Raw genomic sequence first — 19582 nt, forward strand, 5'->3', positions numbered from 1 at the left:
AACTGAGCTAATGAGACTCACTTAGGACTATCTAGATTCCATTTTCTTTAAGCATTTTAAGCACCATATGTAGGGTTTCCAACATCCAGAGAAATTTGTAAAGCTGTCACATTCAGATGACTTGGAGATGAGATCAGAAGACAGCTATGAAAGAGCAGTTACTTTACCTTCCAGTAACTATGATCCAAAACGTGCTGTCCATGTGGATTCCACTTCCAGGGCGCACACGCCCCATGCACACAAAATGAGATTCTTTTAGCTAGCAGCATCTGTTGGGGCTGTACCTGTACAATGGATGCTCTCTCACTCACAAAGGGGAGGCTTAACTATCTCACTCCCTTCACTAATACAGAATCCAAATGGTATAGGACTCCATAGCAGGAATGGAGGGTGAGTCATGAAATTCATGCAAGGACAGATCTAAAACTAGCAGGTGAATCATCTGATTTAAGGAAAAATAAAGAAAAATCTGGTAAAAATTTAGGGTGAGGCCTAAATTACTTTGTCTTTTTGTGACATACCATGTGAGATCAACCAGCCATGCGGAATTTCTCCTATCCTTCAAGCTGATGTTATTGAACTAAAAAGACACTATGGATAAATGATATAAAGAGCAGGTTGCTAGGGTTCAAAGATGGTTCTAATTAAACCACCTAATACTATGTTGAGGTCCCAGGAAGGATAGAGTTCCTGAACTGGGAAAGATATGAATGAGGCCCTTGAGGAATCTATAAACTGTATGGTGAGAAAATAGCATGAAACCCTGAACAAGAGGTGAGGTGCTTCTATTGCTACCAAATGTGCCCTTATGGAGCCAGTGGATAGCTGGATGCATTATGGACAGGAGATAGTCCTGAATAGCAGAAGTTAGAGCTTCCAAGAAAATGACATTGGTTGCCCAAATAGAAAATATTTTCTATTTAGCTGTATAGGTCAATCTAGTAGAGTGGTTTTTGCTACAGACCAAGGTGTTCTCAGCTTCAGCTCAACAACTTCTTTTGATGGTAGTTAACCAGCCAGCATCTATGCTGTCATTGGTAAAGACACTTTGTCTGGGTTACACCTCACCTTTGCTTTGTCAGGCAGAACAGGTACTGGGATCTGGGACTGAACTGACAAATTCATTAGGCCCAAAGAACAAAACTGTCTGGGCCAAGCTGGAACTAAAATTATCATTATTGCTGAAGATTGCTTGAGTTTCCTCAGACCTTCAGCATTAATGAGACTGGTGGGTAGGTGTACATGACCTCCAGTGCCCATGGGATAAAGAGAATCCAACATGAAGTCTGGGTGCCAGCCAGCCCCCCTTGAACCAGAATATGTGGCATTTCTTGTCCTAATATATAGCAAAAAGATCTATTCTTATATATCCTGTAAAAGATGATCTGTGCAGGATTGAGTTCTCTACTCATGGTCATCTGAAAATTGCCTGCTGAGCTGGTTCACTAGGATGTTCTGTAAGTCTGCTAGATGCAGAGCCACTGGTGAGATTTGGTGTGGAATATGCCTGTCAAGAAGCAATTAGTCTCAAAGAGAGGAAGAGGGAGGTATGATCATGCTAATCTTTTTACGTTGACAAAATATTGCTGCCGATTCACGCAGCACAACAAGAAATGTTGTGTACACCAGTCTAATGACTGAGTTCTAGAATATTTACTTGGGAAAATTGGAGGCCTTGAGCGGGAAGGTGCTTCAGGCAAACCTTGGCAGATTTTAAATTAATCTGGATGGCTATGAGTGGAAGGTACCAACTATCCATCTAGCCTAATAGCCAGTCTTCCAACAAAGGCCAATGCCAGGTGCTTCAGAGAGAATGAACAGAACAGGGCTATTATTGAGTGATCCACATCCACTCCCAGCTTCTAACAGTTAGAGGTTAGGGACACACAGAGCATGGGTTGCATCCTTGACCATCTTGGCTAAAAGCCATCGATAGGTAAGTTCATTGAGGATAAGTCTAATTCTTTTTGGAACTAACCTTACACTGCCTCCCCTAAACTGAAAGACTAATTTGGTCCTCACCCCAGTCCTAGAATTCCTTTCCTCCCCCCACACCCAGGATTACTAAAAGCAATAGTACTATGTGAAGCTCACATATCGTTGTTTTTGTTTCTCCACAGCACGTGTCAATGGCAGGTTAGTGAGAGTAGTATGTATTCCTAACACTTGGGCTCTGGCACAAGAACCATAATTTAAAACGTGCCATGTTCCGTATAAAGAGTTTGTCACTCCAACATTGCACTCATTTGTACTACAGTTTGCTATGCGTGTATTCCACACAAAGGGATAGCATACACAGAACATTTAATGTGAATAGTACACTAGCATGCCTAGTTTACCTTTAGCACATCTTGTTTGCTTTTTTCCACTTTGTCTTGTAATTTCTTTAGTTGTTCTGGATTCAGTGCTGGATCTGCTTTGCTGTTCATTTCTCTGGATATAGCCAGTTTCTCCTCTTTGCATGCTGCATGGTATGCTTTCTTAGCAGCTTCTACCTACAAATGAAGTTTTGAACCTTTTTGTCTGGTACAATTGACAAATAATCAACAGCATCTATATCTGAGTGGGTTAACTGGGTCTTATAATCGCATTGTAATGAAGAAAATAGCATATGGGGGGAGGGGAAAAGATGGGATGGACAGATGACTTTACATTCAGACCCGTTGCTATGCTCAAGCAATTTTAATCACAATACAACATCGGAGAACGAGTCTGAGGAAACTAAATATTATATTTATAAGATTTGACATTCTTTTTCCATACAAAGTAAGTTACTGTCACTCAATTTAGCTTAAACTTATTGAGGAAAGAAAGATTCAGTGATGACTCACAGAAAGCCCTGAATAAAATTTTTGCTTGTGTCCATCTCCTCTTCCATATACTCTTTTAAATAACAGACACAATGTTAAATAAAATAAGTAAATCCCACTCAGGATGTTTTTCCTTGAGTACATTTTTCCTGCGGCTTGTGCCTCAACTAAGTCATAAATCCTTTATCGGTACAAACAAGTGCTACTAAAAGGACAGAAAAATAGATTAACGCCACCTTCTCCAGAACTTTGCTCAGACTACTGAAGTTGGAGAGAGGACAGTGGTTACTGAGGAATTTTCAAGAGAAGACTTTTCTCCAGAAAGGATCTAAAGCAGACACACCAGAATGAGAAAGGATCCAATACACTCTGTGGTTTTCCTACATTAGTGATTTCTGTGAGCATCAATATATTGATACATAACATGCAACTACTGCTGTACCTCTTTTAGTTTTTTCGCCCATGGTTTCTGTGCCTTTCTATATCCATCTTCTGCTTCTTTTGTTTCCTTAAATCCTCCTATCATTTGCTTATGAAAGGCCTCCTTCTGCCAGTTCTTGATCTTTTCAAAGTCTTCATTCATCAGTGCACATTTTACATCTAAATGTAATTCACTCACTTTTTCAGCTTCTGACATAACTGCATGCCAAGCCTTTTCTACTGTTCCATACTGTGGACCTAAACACAACAGGTCATGTCATTTTCGATAAATCACAACACACATCCCTAAAAAGCCATCTGAAGCTATTTGTTGCTAATGAGTTCTTAAATTGTTTTTAGTTGTACATAATATATAATCCTACCTTTATTTTACATCTTAGATCTGAAATTAGTGTATTTTCATGCTTTTTATTAAAAATTATGTAATTACAGATTAATGGATTTTAAGGCCAAAAGGAACCATTTCAATCATTTAGAATGACCTTCTGTCTAAACATAGGCATTAAAATTTAAACCATTAATTCTGACATCAAACCCAATGGGTGATTGAATTAAGCATTTTTTTTTAGAAAGACATCTAAGTTTGATTTGAAGTGACTGGCAATCCACCACATTCCTTGGTAAATTATTCCAGGGGATTACACCTCTCTAACAAATTACACTTTGTTCTCAGTTTCAAGGTTCAACTTCTAACCACTGGATCTTATTATACCTTTGACTGTTAGAGAGCCCTCTATCAGAAATTCTCTTCCCAGGTAGGTTCTTGTAGACCACCACCAATTCCCCTCTAAATCCAACTCTTCAATAAGCTAAATCAACTGAGTTCCTTAAGTGTCACCAGACAGTATGTCCTTCAATCATTTTCTTGACTCACCAATTTTTCAAAATGTTTGTGGATCTATAAACACCAAGAAAGAACACAGTATTCGACTAGTGGCCTCAGTAACAGGGTGGATTTTTTTTTTTTTTAATTTTTTTTTTTTTTTTTAAATAAAAAGATCTGATTTTTTCTATTTAAAGAAGATTTTTTTGATTTTTTTAAATCAATAAAATACTAAATTTCTCTCTCATTTAAAAAAGAGACAATTAAAACATGCTAAACCTACACTTACAGTCTCATAAAAATGAATTAGTGGCTCTAGTCTGTCCAGCCCAACTACCAGCTCTTGCTTCTTGAAGGTTCTGGGCTTTCAGTTTCTGTTTCTCAGCTGACTAAAGTCACCTGTGCAAAGAAAGACACAGGCTGGATAGGACTGTTGTTGATCTGGGCTTATGTAGTGATGGAGCTGGGACAAGCAAGGCAGAGGAGTTAGTTAAGAGACTGTCTTAAAAAGACAAAGACAAAGGACGGAGGCAGAGTAGAAAGGAACAGTGGAGTGGACTGGAAAGAAAAAGGGAAGACATTATTCAGGACACACACAGCTTCCTATATTCCCCCACAATTTTGCCACAGAAAAACTGTCATGGCTTCAGGGCATAAGAGAGACCCTATCTTGGAATATTTTGAAGAAATTCCTTCCCTGGGTAAAAAAGGAAAACGTGTCAAGCGTAAGCAGTGCAAGAAGGAGATGAAGGTCTTAGTTGCAAGAATGAAACATCATAATGAAAACAGCTTATTGGGAGAAGATGATGTAGATGAAGATGTAGATATATGTCTGAAGAACAATGTGGATCAACTGATTAGTAACAAAGTTACTAAATAATTCACTTTGCAATGCATCATTCTTCAAGACTCTCTCTATGCCTTTTAGTACCAGTGTGATTCAACAAGTAAATTCCCAAGCTGTTTGCTGTGTGGGACGTTGCTAGAAAAAAAGTTTAGCTTAGCTAATCCTTATGGCTTCTTTAACTAGTTAACTAGGTTTAGAATCTATCACCCAAGTATACGATACTGAAAGCTGCAGTAAGAGAAATCTAGAGTTGCCAGTTGCCACTGGGTGTCATTTTCTTATTACATAATACATATCCCTTATTTTGGAACATCATGGCCACAGACCAGAATGGTGATGCCATGAGTCTATTCCCTATTTTACTTCCACATAACTCAGCTTTCCCAAAGGAACCCCATCCTATACTTGTTTTCTCAAAAACAGAAGTGCCAGTGAGTTCTATGGGGCTTACTCCAAAATTAAGCTGAGGCAGTCTGAGCTTTTTTGGTAATTTTGAATCAGATCTGCATCCTTGCTGGAAAAAAATGTAAATGATTAACTGAATAATAGAGTGAGAAGAACTGAGAAGAATGACTATTCAAAATCATTTTAGAATTTTGTTTCAGGATTCCATTTAAGCATAAGAGACTTTGACTGTGACTGTCTATCTGCAACAACTTTAGAGTCATCCGTTGGTACTTTTAGCAGCAGTACTACAACTCAGTGTATTTCACATGACAAAGTATCAGTAGCAAGCAAAATGTTTCAATCATCCAGTAAAACCACCACCATGGACGGGTTTGTAGTAAGGACCAGCAAATACCAACAAGACACCATAGATAAAAAGATTGCTCAGTTCATTTATGCCACAAATTCTCCTTTTCACATTGTTAATAAACACTTCATTGACATGGCTGAGTCCTTATGACCAGCCTAGACTCCACCTGGTAGAGCAGACATTGGTGGAAGGTTGCTAGATACAGTGTATGAGAAGGAACTTGAACAATGTGCAAGAAATACCCAGGGGAAATTTGCCACTTTAAGCCTTGATGGGTGGAGCAATGTACACAATGATCCAGTAATATGTGCCTGTCTGACAACAAAAGATGGGGTTGCATATCTTTCAGAAACAATAGATACATCGGGAAATGCCCACACAACAGAATATTTAAAAGAAGTGGCAGTGAAAGCTGTAATGAACTGTGAACAAAAATTCAACTGTCACGTGCGCAGTTTTGTCACAGACAATGCTGCAAATATGGAAAAGATGAGAAGATACTTAGAAGAAGAAACGGAAGGATGATCCTTAATATATGGCTGCAGTGCCCATTTAATGCATCTTTTAGCCAAAAGACTTAAGTAGGTCTTCTCCAGGAATAAAAGAGAATGTTGAAATAAAAAAATACTTCTGTAACAACCATTTTGCTTCAGCTTCACTGAAGAGAGCAGGAGGATCCAAACTAATTCTCTCTCAAGATGTTCGATGGAATTCTGTGTCTGATTGTTTTGAATAATTTATTAAGAACAGGCCTATTTTCATAAAACTTTGTGCAGAAAACCATGATAAAATAGATGGAAGTATCTCATCCAAAGTATCTAACATTGGATTAAAAAGGAATGTAGAAGATATGCTCAGTATACTGAAGCCTATATTCATAGCCTTAAATAAACTTCAGAGAAATTGTTGCCTTCCAAATTTTGACAGCATCAGCAATGCAGCACTTCAAGAGACATTGAAGAAAGTTCACCAGAAAGTTAAACTGCAGGCAATAAAGAAGCAAATGGATCAAGCACTAATTCCACCACACTTTCCTGCGAACATTCTCGACTCCAGATATAAAGGTAGATGCCTAACTTCTGAAGATGATGATGCTGTCATGGCATGGGCATCTCAAAATCACTCCTCAGTTATGCCAGTCATAATAAATTTCAGGGCTGGAGCGGAACCATTTAAACAGTACATGTTTACTGATGATGTTTTGAACAAAGTCACTCCCCTGAATTGGCAGAAATCATTAGCCAGGCACTTTGAAACAGAGTTCCTTCAGCTCCTACGCCAACTTTTCACAGCAGTAGCTTCCTCTGCAGGCAGAGAGAGAATAGTTTCATCATTTGGCATTATTCACTGACAGCTAAGAAATCGACTGGGAGTTGTAAAAGCAGGAGAACTCATTTCTGTTTCAGTCTATGAATAAAAATGACAGAGGGAGTGGGTAAGATGAGAGCTAGTTGTAGAAGTTTTAAGGACAGCATACATTTAGTGTTGTGATGACTTGTCTGTTAGAGTTAATAAAATTTGAAAATTAAAAAAAAGAAGTTTAAGAACAGCCATCAGCTGGCAACTCAGGAGACTGCTGCAACTGCAAATATGAAACATTTATGTAATTTTTACGATTTAGTTTAATAAAATGTAAGTGCTATTGTGTTTGTGATTTAGTTCTTACCATTCCTAATGTGCTGCTTCTGCATCTGCAGTTTGACACAAGTAATGAGTATTATGTACTATTTCCTAAATTAATAATAATCAAGTTATCTAAAAAAATTACACAAAGTATACCCTCCTAGATGATGTAAAATGCTGTATTGAGTTATAAATTAACATGTTTTAGTGATCAGATCTGCACCATTGTTTAAGAAATATGTGAAGGAGTATTAGTGGGAAACTTGATTTAAATCAATGATTTTCTCTTGGTGATTTAAAATGCCTTGATTTAAATCAATCAGTGATTTAAAATGCCTTGATTTAAATCAATCAGTGATTTAAAATGCCTTGATTTAAATCAATCCACCCTGCTCAGTAGTGCCACATTCAAATGTAATAACTTCCCTACTCCCTGTTTTGATATAATCCTGATAGCCTATTTGATATACTTCTGTTTATATACTCAAAATTATATTTGCTCTGTTGGTCATAGCACCACACTGGGCACTCATGTTTATTTGGTAGTCCACCATGATGCTCAAATCTTTTGTAACTATGTACTAATCTTAGGCAAAGCAGCCTTCCTTGAAACTGATTCATAATCCCTTCATTGCTGATTCTCCACCACAAGTGCCATTGTCTCCTTAATGTTCAATTGCAGTCTTCGTAGTATGTGTCTTCTACCACTACTTACCTGAAATATCAATAGTTAAGTTCTCTTGTACAACATCTAAAAGGGGGGGAAGATTCACTTGTTTTGACACAAAACAAGCAAGCAAGCCATTGGTTTAGGAGTAGATGCCTTAATTTAGTTTTGATAACTGTGCTTATCTTTTACAGCATTTGGTATTTTTGTAAAGACTCCATTAAGAGGCTAAGATATTCAGTGCATACTTTCAGCTTGTAATCACTAATGTTGAAATGTTCCTTTAGAAACTATTTTCTTCATTTAACAAAAATTAAACCTCTCAGAGTTTAATCTCATGATATTTTGGTTACCTTTTTCCACAAGTTGTTTCCATCTTTTTGACCATTCTGTAAGCTGCTGAGCATAGACCTTCTCTATTCTTGCACGTTCGTGAATACAGTTCATGAGATCATTGCAAAGTCTGTGACCATCATCAATTCGCTTTACTGTGCGTTTATAATTTCCAACCTATGAATACACAAAATATTTAGGAATTGCTATTTGAAAACTGTGGGCCACATAATAAAACAGCATGAAAATGGGAACCAAACAGATCATAAAAAACAGTAACAGACTCCACTGTTTATAGCATAATTTTCAACAGAACGGTATACGTTAACTTAAAAGAAAATATGAGAAAGTATATAGTTTAAGTTGGAGAACTGAATATGAGATTTCAATTTCAAGTATCATGGAAGACTATGGCAAACCATTTTCAGTAACATCGAGGGTCACATTGCATGCTTTCCTCCTAAAAATAATGCGGTTGGTTTTGAAAGTTACACTAATCTAAGATAAAAACAGAACAACCAATATATATTAAGTCAGCACTTCTGTACTAATGGCATCCAGAACTGTAATAAAATTATAGCCCTTTTGTAATGTAATTCTGGCTGCAGTTTAAGTCAGTCACCATGAGAAACGTTTCTTAAGAACAATTGCTTTACAGTATTATTTGATGTCTGCAAAACCAAGTAATATTCTAGTTTTTGCCTCCAGATTTTCTACTTTAACCTCAACACAAAACACAAGATTTTACTCCAACACCTGCCACTAAGAGGTTCAGTAGTCACGTCCTAATGTGCTGTTAATTGTATTAAAACAAACTACACCTTTCTGTATTATGGAAACTACAGTTAAGGAAGACTGAATACAGGAGTATTGTGAGATTTACATTTAGTATGACTTAAAAAAAAACTCCAGGGTAAAGGAGTATAAAGTCTAAGAACACAACATGGAAGAGCTCAACCACTTAAAATCTGGCAGACAGAGGACAGGCAGCAGATTTGCAATAGTGAAACAGATTTTAAAAATGGAGTAAGCAGGTAGCTAACTCTAGAAGATACTGTAAAGTTTCATTTGGGAAGAATCTGAGAGCCAACACCAGGTCCATTATCAATGTGCATCCAGTAAAGAAAATGGAAAAATATTCCACAGGTACTGTGAAGGTCAACTAAAGCTTTTGTAAACATTGAAAACAATTAACAGAATTTGTCCAATTTATAAATATGAGAATCAGTTATTTTACTTGTCTGCCAAAACTATTCAACTGTGAAGAAACAATTTGGTAGTCAGATAGAGGATGAACGTATAGTTGAATATTTCATATTCAAATATATTTTATGTCTTTACATATGGACAAAGTCTGTTAGTGATTTGGAGTCCTAAACACACACAGCTTTCAAGTAAACCTAAAAGATTTGGGTTTTACAAAATTTTAGAAGAGAATTTTGTAAATGACTGAAAACTGGACAAAATATCAAAGTAACCTATCTATAAATCCACTTGATTCAGAATAGGTCTACAATCAAGTTCATAAGTGTACACTTTTAGAATACTCTTCCCACTTTTAGAAGAAAGAATGAAACAAAAGCAACTGTTTTTCCTACATTAAGGTAAAAGGCCACACTTCATTTTCAGCTCAACAATGGCTGAGTTGGTTGACAATTTGATATAGAAATATGCTAGGCCAAAAGTGACAAGACTATTTGACTTTGACAACTAATGCCCTTACAGTAATCTGTTCAGCATACCATTTCAGCAAAGCAAAGAATGCCAGGTGGCAACTAACCTTCCTTCTCTCCCCCCGAAAAGACACCTGATCTATCTTAGCTACACACAAGTGATTTGTTTTAATCTTGTCAAAGAACAGGTATTCACCATTAAATAACTGCTTCACAGGATATGACTAGATAGACACACAGTCATCAAAATCTCAAGTGAGAATGGTCAAACTGCCCTTGCCATACATCATTTATCTAGTAACAGAAATTTTAATGTTTTCCCCTATTTTCAGCAGAAATAGAAACTGGGCAGTGATTCACTTTATTCTGACAACTAGGAGAGCAAATATGACTGTGTATTAATTACACAAAGACTAGGTAAATTAGAAAAAAAGCAGTACAAAAAAAGGTCTCCACCATACTCTTGATGGAGGAACAGACATATTTGCTCAAAATTATTCCAACTCTAGTTCTTCAACTGAATGCTATCAAAACTTGTTATGCATACTTCCATCACTAGTGGAATCCTCATATCAGTTATTTTTGTGTCTAATTACACATACTTGGAATTTTATGGCTGTGCAAGTCAGAATATGTCCTTAATACTACAAATTTAAAATTACCGCCAAGTTCTTAGCATTTAATATACCGATAGCTAATAGGTCTTGGATGCCTCATAGTATTCATAATGTAATAGAGAACATTTTAGTTCTAGGTTTCTGGCCATGTTGGTAATGGCTTAAGATTGCCACCCTCAAACCATGCAGAGGCTTGTGGAACAAGATGATAGTTTATTACAGGAATCGTCAACCTACAGCATGCATGGCAAAGATGGCACATGCACCGACTTTGAGTGGCACGTGGTGCCCTGGCCGGAGCTGTGCTGCTCCCAGCCCCAAGCAGCACCCCACACCCAGCCTCTTCTCCACCTGGGCCAGGTGGCGCCCTTGGCCGGGAGTTCTGCGGTCCCTGCAGGAACAGGCCTGCAGACCTGCTGCTGTCAAGAACGGGGCTGCAGACACACCGCCTCCCTCCTCCCCCCACCCAGCTGCAGCACTGGGAGAGGGGTGGGGGGTAATAAAGATTTGGCATGGCCCTTACTGAAGGTTGCCGACCCCTGGTCTATTATCATTCATTCCCTAGTGGATAGGGATCCACCTCACAAAAGCCACTATCACAACCAGAATCCTTATTGGCCTAGAATTGCATCCACACGGATACCTAGAAGCTGTCCCATTTTATAGGTTACTTTGACTTCACCTTCAAATTTTTATACCCTTAATGCATGCTAGAATTTTTAGAAGTATGTAACATTCACTTACAGCCAGCATCATCATATATAGGATTTAAAGTTCAGTTTTTAATCTACATGACATTTAGCATATTAAACTAGTTTTTAAATTTGTATGATTTAATACACAGAACACAAAGTCTCTCTCTGGTGTATTCTCCTGAAGCTTTTATCATTTGGGAAAGGGCTGACCCTAAGATGTTATGAAATAGCACTTACTCTTTTTGATGCAGAGCTTTTTTTACACTCTGTAAGTGAAACAACCATCTTAAATAAAACCATTTTCCAGGAATTACTAATGGGTACATTTAGAAAGCTAGTAGTAACTTTACATAACCAGTTCCCCCAAGCAGTATTTAAAATATAAATATACACACACCCACCAAATCCACTATGATTGCTCTGAGCTCCAGATCACGGGAAGTGATTATTCCCCTCTATTTGGCATTGGTGAAGCCGCATTTGGAGTATTGTGTCCAGTTTTGGGCCCCCCACTACAAAAAAGGATGTGGAGAAGTTGGACAGAGTCCAGTGGAGGGCAACAAAAATGATTAGGGGGCTGGAGCACAGGACTTATGAGGCGAGGCTGAAGGAACTAGGCTTGTTCAGTCTACAGAAGAGAAGAATGAGGGGGATTTGATAGCAGCCTTTAACTACCTGAAAGGGGGTTCCAGGGAGGATGGAGCTAGGCTGTTCTCAGTGGTGGCAGACGACAGAACAAGGAGCTACGGTCTCAAGTTGCAGGGGGAGGTCTAGGTTGGACATTAGGAAAAAGTTTTTCACTAGGAGGGTGGTGAAGCACTGGAATGGGTTACATAGGGAGGTGGTGGAATCTCCATCTTAAGAGGTTTTGAAGCTGCGACTTGACAAAACCCTCGCTGGGATTATTTAACTGAGGTTAGTCCTGCTTTGAGCAGGGGGTTGGACTAGCTTGGCCTCCTGAGGTCCCTTCCAACTCTATGATTCTATGATAAGTCCATTACAAGTGTTATAAAAAATGGTAAAATTTTAATAAAAATGAAAACAATGAATCACAAGAAGTTTCCTAAGTTAGTTTTAGGCATTTTAGATTTGCAGCAGATCTGCAAGAAGTCCTACCACCCCCTTTCCTTTCTCAACTAGTACTTCTCCTGATTTTACACGATGTTTCTCAACTCTATCCAGGCACATGAATATTCCCAGCTCACCCATCCATCCAGCAATGTGCAACTAGCCAGGAGTAGTTCAGCTAGAGCTGAGATCACCATCACCTAATGATGTTGGTATTCAAGAGACCCAGGAAGAAGCAAGGAGGGAGACAAAGTGGTTAGCAGGGATAATGCTACTAAGCACTTACAAGAAAAACAATTAGGTAAGAAGAAAAGAAATTGCAAAGTTTTTTTTATTATTTGTATATGGCAGTTAATTGTCAGGTTTGCTGATGTGACTATATGAATATATGTCATCTGAACTTCACTGAGTTTGACACTAATAATATGCAACCACATTATCATATTGGAGGCCCTCATAAGTAAGCCATGAAGGACCCAAATTTTATCTTTTACTATTCTCTTGCCATAATACTGCAGCAATTTCAATGCCAGTATCTTAACAATAGTTCTGTGCAAATGAAAATTGGTACTGCACTGTTTAGTTTGTCATGCATGTTTGTTACCCAAATTACTGAACAGAATTTTATTGGTTATCAGACTGTCAATATTAGAGTAATGTGAATGTGATACCAAAATATATTTTAGTTATACTTACAAAATGAGACACACCGAAATCTGAAAAGTTTGGGAGAGAATCCTCTCTTGAAAGAATGTTTTAATTTAAACTGAAGAGAGAAAGTAGTTCCAAGTATAGCAAATCAATTTTTCACCTTGAAAAGTTACATGGACAAAAAAAGTCTGTGGTAAGATGGTCTCAAAGTCACATTCAAAACTGCCATACTATATCAGATCAAGTCTCCACCTAATGTAGTTGGGCAATGGCCTGTACCAGTAGCCTCAGAACAGTTGCGAGAAATCCCATGATGAGAAATTACACAATAATTTGCACAGAGGAAGCTTCATCTTAATCTGCAGCAGTGAGAAGCTGTCTTATGTCCTGAAGTTTACATACTTCTAAAAATGTTTTTTTCTACTAATGTAAAAAGAGGCTAGCATCATACATATGAACATCTAATCCTTCTGTGCCTACTGCTATGCTCTCAGCTTCAATGGGATGATTACAGTGAGTCCCACAGGTCAATTATTCACTGTGTAAGAAAGTATTTCCTTTTATCAGTTTTAAAGTGTTTGGCCTATCAGTTTCATTGAATAGCCTCGTACTTATGTGTTATAAAGAATGTAGTTTACTTTCACAATGCCATTGTCTTAATCTTTATAAAGTCTCTTCTGTGTCTCATTAATTTCCAACAGAAACATAGAATGAAATTAAAAAGAAAAATTAGACTACATTATCAGGAAAATTTCTCAACAGCAAAATCTAATAGGCTGCAGAATAGTCTAAAAAATGGAATCCACTGTTTGACACATTTAAAACTGCCCCATACAAGAAAACTCAAGGGGAATAATGTTCTACATAAACTTGGGGAATAATCTTCATTGCCAGGGAAGAGAGAAGATAATCTAATTTTTGTTTCAAACTGCTATCTTATATTTATACAATAGAGCTGCTCTGTATTGGCTCCATAACTGAAATTACAAGTAAACTTCCACTTTTCTCCCTGCACACACATATATTTAAAACTTTGGCCAGAAAATATTTAGGCTTGAAATCTGGAATTACTTTCACATACTGGAATGGAAATGTATTTTAGTTTTAAAGTATTTAACATTATCCTTATCTAAAATTTCAAAGTTGAACTTTCAGATGCAGTGCTCTCTAACTTTAAATGACTTAATTTAATACAGATTTCTACACAACTCTCATGCATAGCTTAGTAAAATCTTTTTTTAAACAGAGTCAGTATTAGCCATTATTGTGCCTTCCTCCACCCAAAAATGCTGATGTAAACAGTTTACTGTGAAGACAGTTAAAACAACATTTAAACAATGGACAAAATATACTGCAGCACCAAAAGATTTAGACAATCAAGTGTGGAATGTACAGTTTGATGCCTACTACTACAAGGTGTTTAGGCCAGGGAGCCAAGTATCCTGAGGAGATTCCTAAGCTCTGTGGTTGCCAAGAACCACAGGGAAAGAAAGAACCAATGGCTGATTTTAGAAACCTTAAGTTTAAAATGTGATCCTATTTAGTTAAAAACAGCTTTATAAATAGGTTTTTAATTCAAATTCTTACTTTTGGAAATAATTTTTAAAAACAAAACAAAACACACAATACTATTATTCCAATTTCATCATGTCATAATTGAGAAAGTTAGCTTCTATAAGCTGTTTTCTTCAGAAGCATTTGAGCTGAAAACAAATGACAAATTCTATCATCGGTAGCAGCTGACCATAAAAAACTACCCAGTAGGTATTAGTTTTCAAGTCTGAGTTATACTTACATAGTATCATCAAGGCACAAGATTTTAACCTCTTTTCCGCTCTATGTATGGCTACCGTCTGTCTATATGAAAATATAACCATTCTACTAGTCTGAACCACTTTTTCATAATCCTGACTCTGTTAGGTCAGTTGCTATCTATCACATGTAACATACGGCCAACTAAACCATTCAGTTAGTCATCTCCAGCGAGAGACAAGTGTCTCAGAGATGGAAAGTAAATCACAGGCTTGAGAAGTTCTTTACAATTTCAGAAGAAAATGCAGAATTTCTAATATTGTTTTAGTTTTATTAAATTAGTGTGTGTTCTTATTAAGTACACAGTGCTATATAATTGAATACTTTTCTGTATCTTGCTTTGTACTTGGATTTTTAGGTTTCACCAATAGACTTAAAGAGCAGTTTCTTTCCCTACCAAGTAAGTTTCAATGCCAACTGATATTGAATATCTGTGACTAATTGTAGTTGTAACAAAGAATTACACTACTTCATCTGGCTGCCAGGGTTCCACAAGACACTCCACCAGGAAATCTAGCAACGCAACATAGGATATCCATTCAAAATGCTACTGCAAAGGTCACTTTCCTGGCTCATTGTTTTGACTATGTCACCTCTCTCTGTGTATCCCTCAATTGGCTCCTTGTCAATGTAATCACAAACTATTCATCTGCACAGCTCAGGCCCTTTACAGCCTATCCCTGCTGCCCTACTTACCTTAAAAGCCTTTTCTACACTACAGAGTTTTGTCGACATAAGTTATGTAATGAAACCACTGTAGTATGTCCTCACTATGCTCCTTGTGTCAGTGGAAAGCATTCACACTGCCAGTTCTTGCATCACAAACCCCAGAGTGGGGAGACTAGGGCCAGGAAGCGGGTGGGGTGGGGCATCACAGAAGGAGAGTCCTGCCTGTATGCTATGGTGAGAACCAACAGGCCAGTATGGGGAGCCAGACCAGCTCACAAAGCAGGAGCTGCCACTGCAGGATGAGCCCACTCTTCAACTTCCATCTCCCGGTCCTTCCACTCCTGTATATGACTTGACCTTGGCTAGTTTTTGTATTTTTTTTTTTAATTAATTTGGTTTGGTCCACCAAGAAGTCATTCTCTGATACAGAAGCTAACTAAAAATAAATTCTAATTCTAATGCACTAGTATCCAGAGAACTTGCATTAGGGTTTGTTACTTGATCTTAAAAGATGCTGTTCGATTAAAAATGATTAGTAAATAAATGTGTACCATTGTTAAAAACAAGCAGAGTTTATTAAAAACAAAAGAATGGAAAATAGTATAAATAGTGAAAAATAGTTGTGAAGCAAGAAGATTATTCATAGAACTATACTAGTATTTTGCATGGAATTATATTGTATGCTAAGACCACATATTTCTCTTAGATTTAGAGTTTTGTCAACTTTTGCCACTATCCTTACAATTTATTTATTATGCATTTGTATAGCACCAGCTCTATAGCACCTTGAACTATGATTGGGACCTCTACACATTATCACAGTACAAATATTTATTGTTAATGGGACTGGGGGAAAAAAACTATTAAAAAGTTAAAAGTTCATTTTATTTTGGTGAAATGAAAAAGTGGGTACCACATACAAAATACTGATACTTGATTAATTAAAATTTTAGAAAGAGAATGTTTTACCTATCACTAGGCTCCAGGCAACAAAATCAGGTATATTGCACTAATTGCTACCACCATCAACACTCCAGGAATTGGCTGAGCAAAAATGCAAACCATGAGCTATTTATAAAGATACATCTGACATTAGGAATACTGGGAAAACTAGCATTTCCTAATTTGGCCTTGCTATCTTAACTCCTAAACAAGCTGGCCTTGGTGAAATGGGCCAAGGACAAAGTGAAAAGCCTTCCTTATACCAAAAGACACCATTACAACTGACATCCTCTACTGATAAACATTCACAGCCAAGGAAAAAAATTAAGTGGGTTTTAACCGTTAACTTCAAGTCAGACCCTAAGCAAACTGATGGAAATTTCCACAGCTGCCCTCTGTTGTATCCACGGGTCTACACAAAGTTTGCGTTTCTATTTATGTCAAAATAGCACCTTTCAAACATTTCAATTCGTGTTAATTTTTAAATATCACGAAGTAATATGAAACTTTTCTTTCCCTGATAAACAATATTTGTATAGTAAATGGGCAATTTAGACAGTAACAGTACTTTGATTTATTTTGAAACATACCAGATTTTCAAAATAGGGTACACACCAGTATGCATGTTTAATTTGTGAGCACATATGGCCAGCTATAAATCTAAGCTATTCGTATGTGCTCAACATGGGTATTTGACCATTAGATTATATATTTATGCACTCCTAATTTCATAAATCTGACCCTTTAGCTCCATAAATGAATTAAAGAAGAATCCAGGTAAGAACAAAGCTCTGAAAAAGTGATACCAGATAATACAAATGAACATAAACGCTCTTCCATTTAAAAGACGAGTGTGCAGGAAGTGTAATAGGGACCTATCACCCTTGGAGCTATACCATTCTAAAATCAGAAAGCATGAGTTAAAGAACTGGAATATTCTGCTAATCATTGCTGTATAAGGATGTCACTACCAAAACAACAATTAAGATCCTTGAATATAAGAATACCATTAAAATTTCATATTTAAAAATTAAAAGTAAGGTCTGGCATGTAGTCTATCATTCTATTTATATGCCCTGTAGGACACTTCTAATGGCATGCAAGCACATGCAGGAGCAGAATAGAAGCCGCTGACTTTGGCTACAGATTAGGCTGGGGAGTAGCACTGCCTACTGTTTAATCTTGAACAGTTTTTGGCTCTTTTTTTCATTAAGAGGTTATGGGGCCTTACTGGTGTCCTGGGTTGAAATACAGGTCAAACTTTCAAATTTAAAGTTGAGCCAGAAAGAAGTCCTACCATATGTTGTCTTTCTTACTGGCACTTTTTTGGATGCTTTGGTGACAAACTGAACTGTTTGTGTTCTTTAACATTTAGAGACTTCCCATTCCTTGATGTGACACAGACAAGAGGTGTCGGAAATACTTTTTGAGCTGCATTCTTGAGGAGACCTGCTTAAGTAATTGATTACTTCCCAAATTTTCACCACGCTTTCAATTTTTTTTTTTTTTTTTTTAAACTGCTTAAGGAAGGCAAGGAATGATGTGATGATGCTGGGCATGAAATTCTCCTAGCCTTTTACCAGAACTTACTCTGAAGGAAATAAATTAAAGAAACATTCACCTGTCACCCTCTTAAGAGCATTCTTAAAGTCAAAGCACAAAGCAGCATGTTTTGAAAAAACTAGCTTTCCAGTTTCTACCTTCAACAGGACAAGATGCCATGTTAACTGAGAACCCTGACAGATTTGAACTTTAAAAAGGTCTGAATCCTAACATCATAGTTCTTTGAGATCATATCAAAGATTTCAGTCCTTACTGGAAGCTAATTGCATTTGCTCATACGTTACATCTACACACTGAGTAGAAGATATCAAAATTTTAAGTCACAGCTGGTGATGACAGTACTGCAGAAGTAGGTTAGCCAGACAAAATCCAGACCACAAAGCTAAAATTGATCTATTTTATTATACATCAGTGTAGGACTGTCATAATTCCCTCTTGATACCAGTGATTTGTAGATTCAGCATATGAATACATGGTCCTAAATTATATATTTAATTTTGGCTGTTATCAGGCACTAGGTTTATGATGTATACTATAACAGAAATTAATTACTATGCTATAATAGAATGTTAAGCACTATACTATAATATAGTATTATAGATACAAATTGTACAACGTTACAGTATTACCCCCAGTAAGCTAGGCATGTACAAAAGATAGTCATTTGTTTTCATCAATTTATATTCAGTTAAATGTTTAATTGTTTTTATGAAAAGGCCTGTGAATGATGCAATATACACCCTCTGTTTAAATGAAACAGAGACCACCTTGGATATAAACTTTGGATATGGCCAGAATAACCTTGTCTCTGAAGAACTGCATGTAAGGAGGCCCAGCCACTAGAACCTGCAACTCACACCCGCTCCTGGCAGAAGTAATGGCTGTCAAGAATGCAGTTTTCTGAGACAGGAGAAGCAGTGGACAGGATGCAAGGGGCTCAAATGGAGGCCCCATCAGAACTCTAAAACTGTGTTCAGGTCCCACAAGAGGACCGGCTCTTGGACTGGAGGATGCAGGTGGAGAAGTCCTTTCAAAATGTTCATCACCTTGCCTTTGGAGAAAACTGATCTCTCTTAGATAGCAGGATGAAATGCCAATATTGCTGCCAATACTCCGCGCTCTCAGAGAACTGAGTGCCAAGTCCAATTCCTAAAGACACAGCAGATATCCAAGATGTCCTGGAAGGAAGTCTCTACTACAATGTTTCTTAACCTAGGGTTTTAGAGGGGTCGCAAGTGCAGAGCTGGTATTGGGGGTGGCAAGAAAGGCAATTGCCTGGAGCCACAGGGGCGCCATGAAACTAAGTTACATGCCTCAGCCCCGTGGGGATGGGACTCAGGCTTCAGGGGTACAGTAGTTTGGAAAGGTTAAGAACCACTGCTCTACTAGATGGGTCCCACGAGCCAAGAACCACACAGAAAACCTTTTCTTCTTCACCAAGTAGTCTGTTTTAGCAAAGGCTCCTTACTGTTGAGTACAGCCTGTTGGACAGCCGCCAGGCAACAACCTTCCTCCTCATTCAGCCATGCAGTAGCCATGCTGCAAGGTGCAGAGGGCAGCTGTGGTCCTGTGTGAGGAGGTCGGGAAGGAG

General features: G+C 37.6%; 1 protein-coding gene across 6 annotated transcripts in view; it reads right to left on the bottom strand.

The window, feature by feature from the left end:
* Positions 1-19582, bottom strand: part of PACSIN2 (protein kinase C and casein kinase substrate in neurons 2) — a 110323-nt gene that overhangs the window by 18844 nt on the left and 71897 nt on the right. For all 6 annotated transcript variants that reach the window (XR_010921953.1, XM_067559319.1, XM_067559315.1 and 3 more), the window contains 3 exons: positions 8322-8478; positions 3253-3488; positions 2340-2495 (listed from right to left, as the gene is read on the bottom strand). Coding sequence is in view for 5 of the 6 variants with exons in the window: in XM_067559319.1 (XP_067415420.1) it covers positions 2340-2495; positions 3253-3488; positions 8322-8478 (549 nt within the window). In the remaining variant the exon portion in view is untranslated. The remainder of the gene's footprint in view (positions 1-2339; positions 2496-3252; positions 3489-8321; positions 8479-19582) is intronic.

The sequence above is a fragment of the Emydura macquarii genome, unplaced genomic scaffold (genome assembly GCF_026122565.2).
Source record: "Emydura macquarii macquarii isolate MOO-44397 ecotype Brisbane River unplaced genomic scaffold, CSIRO-AGI_Emac_v2 contig_2205, whole genome shotgun sequence".
Classification (NCBI taxonomy): Eukaryota; Metazoa; Chordata; order Testudines; family Chelidae; genus Emydura; species Emydura macquarii.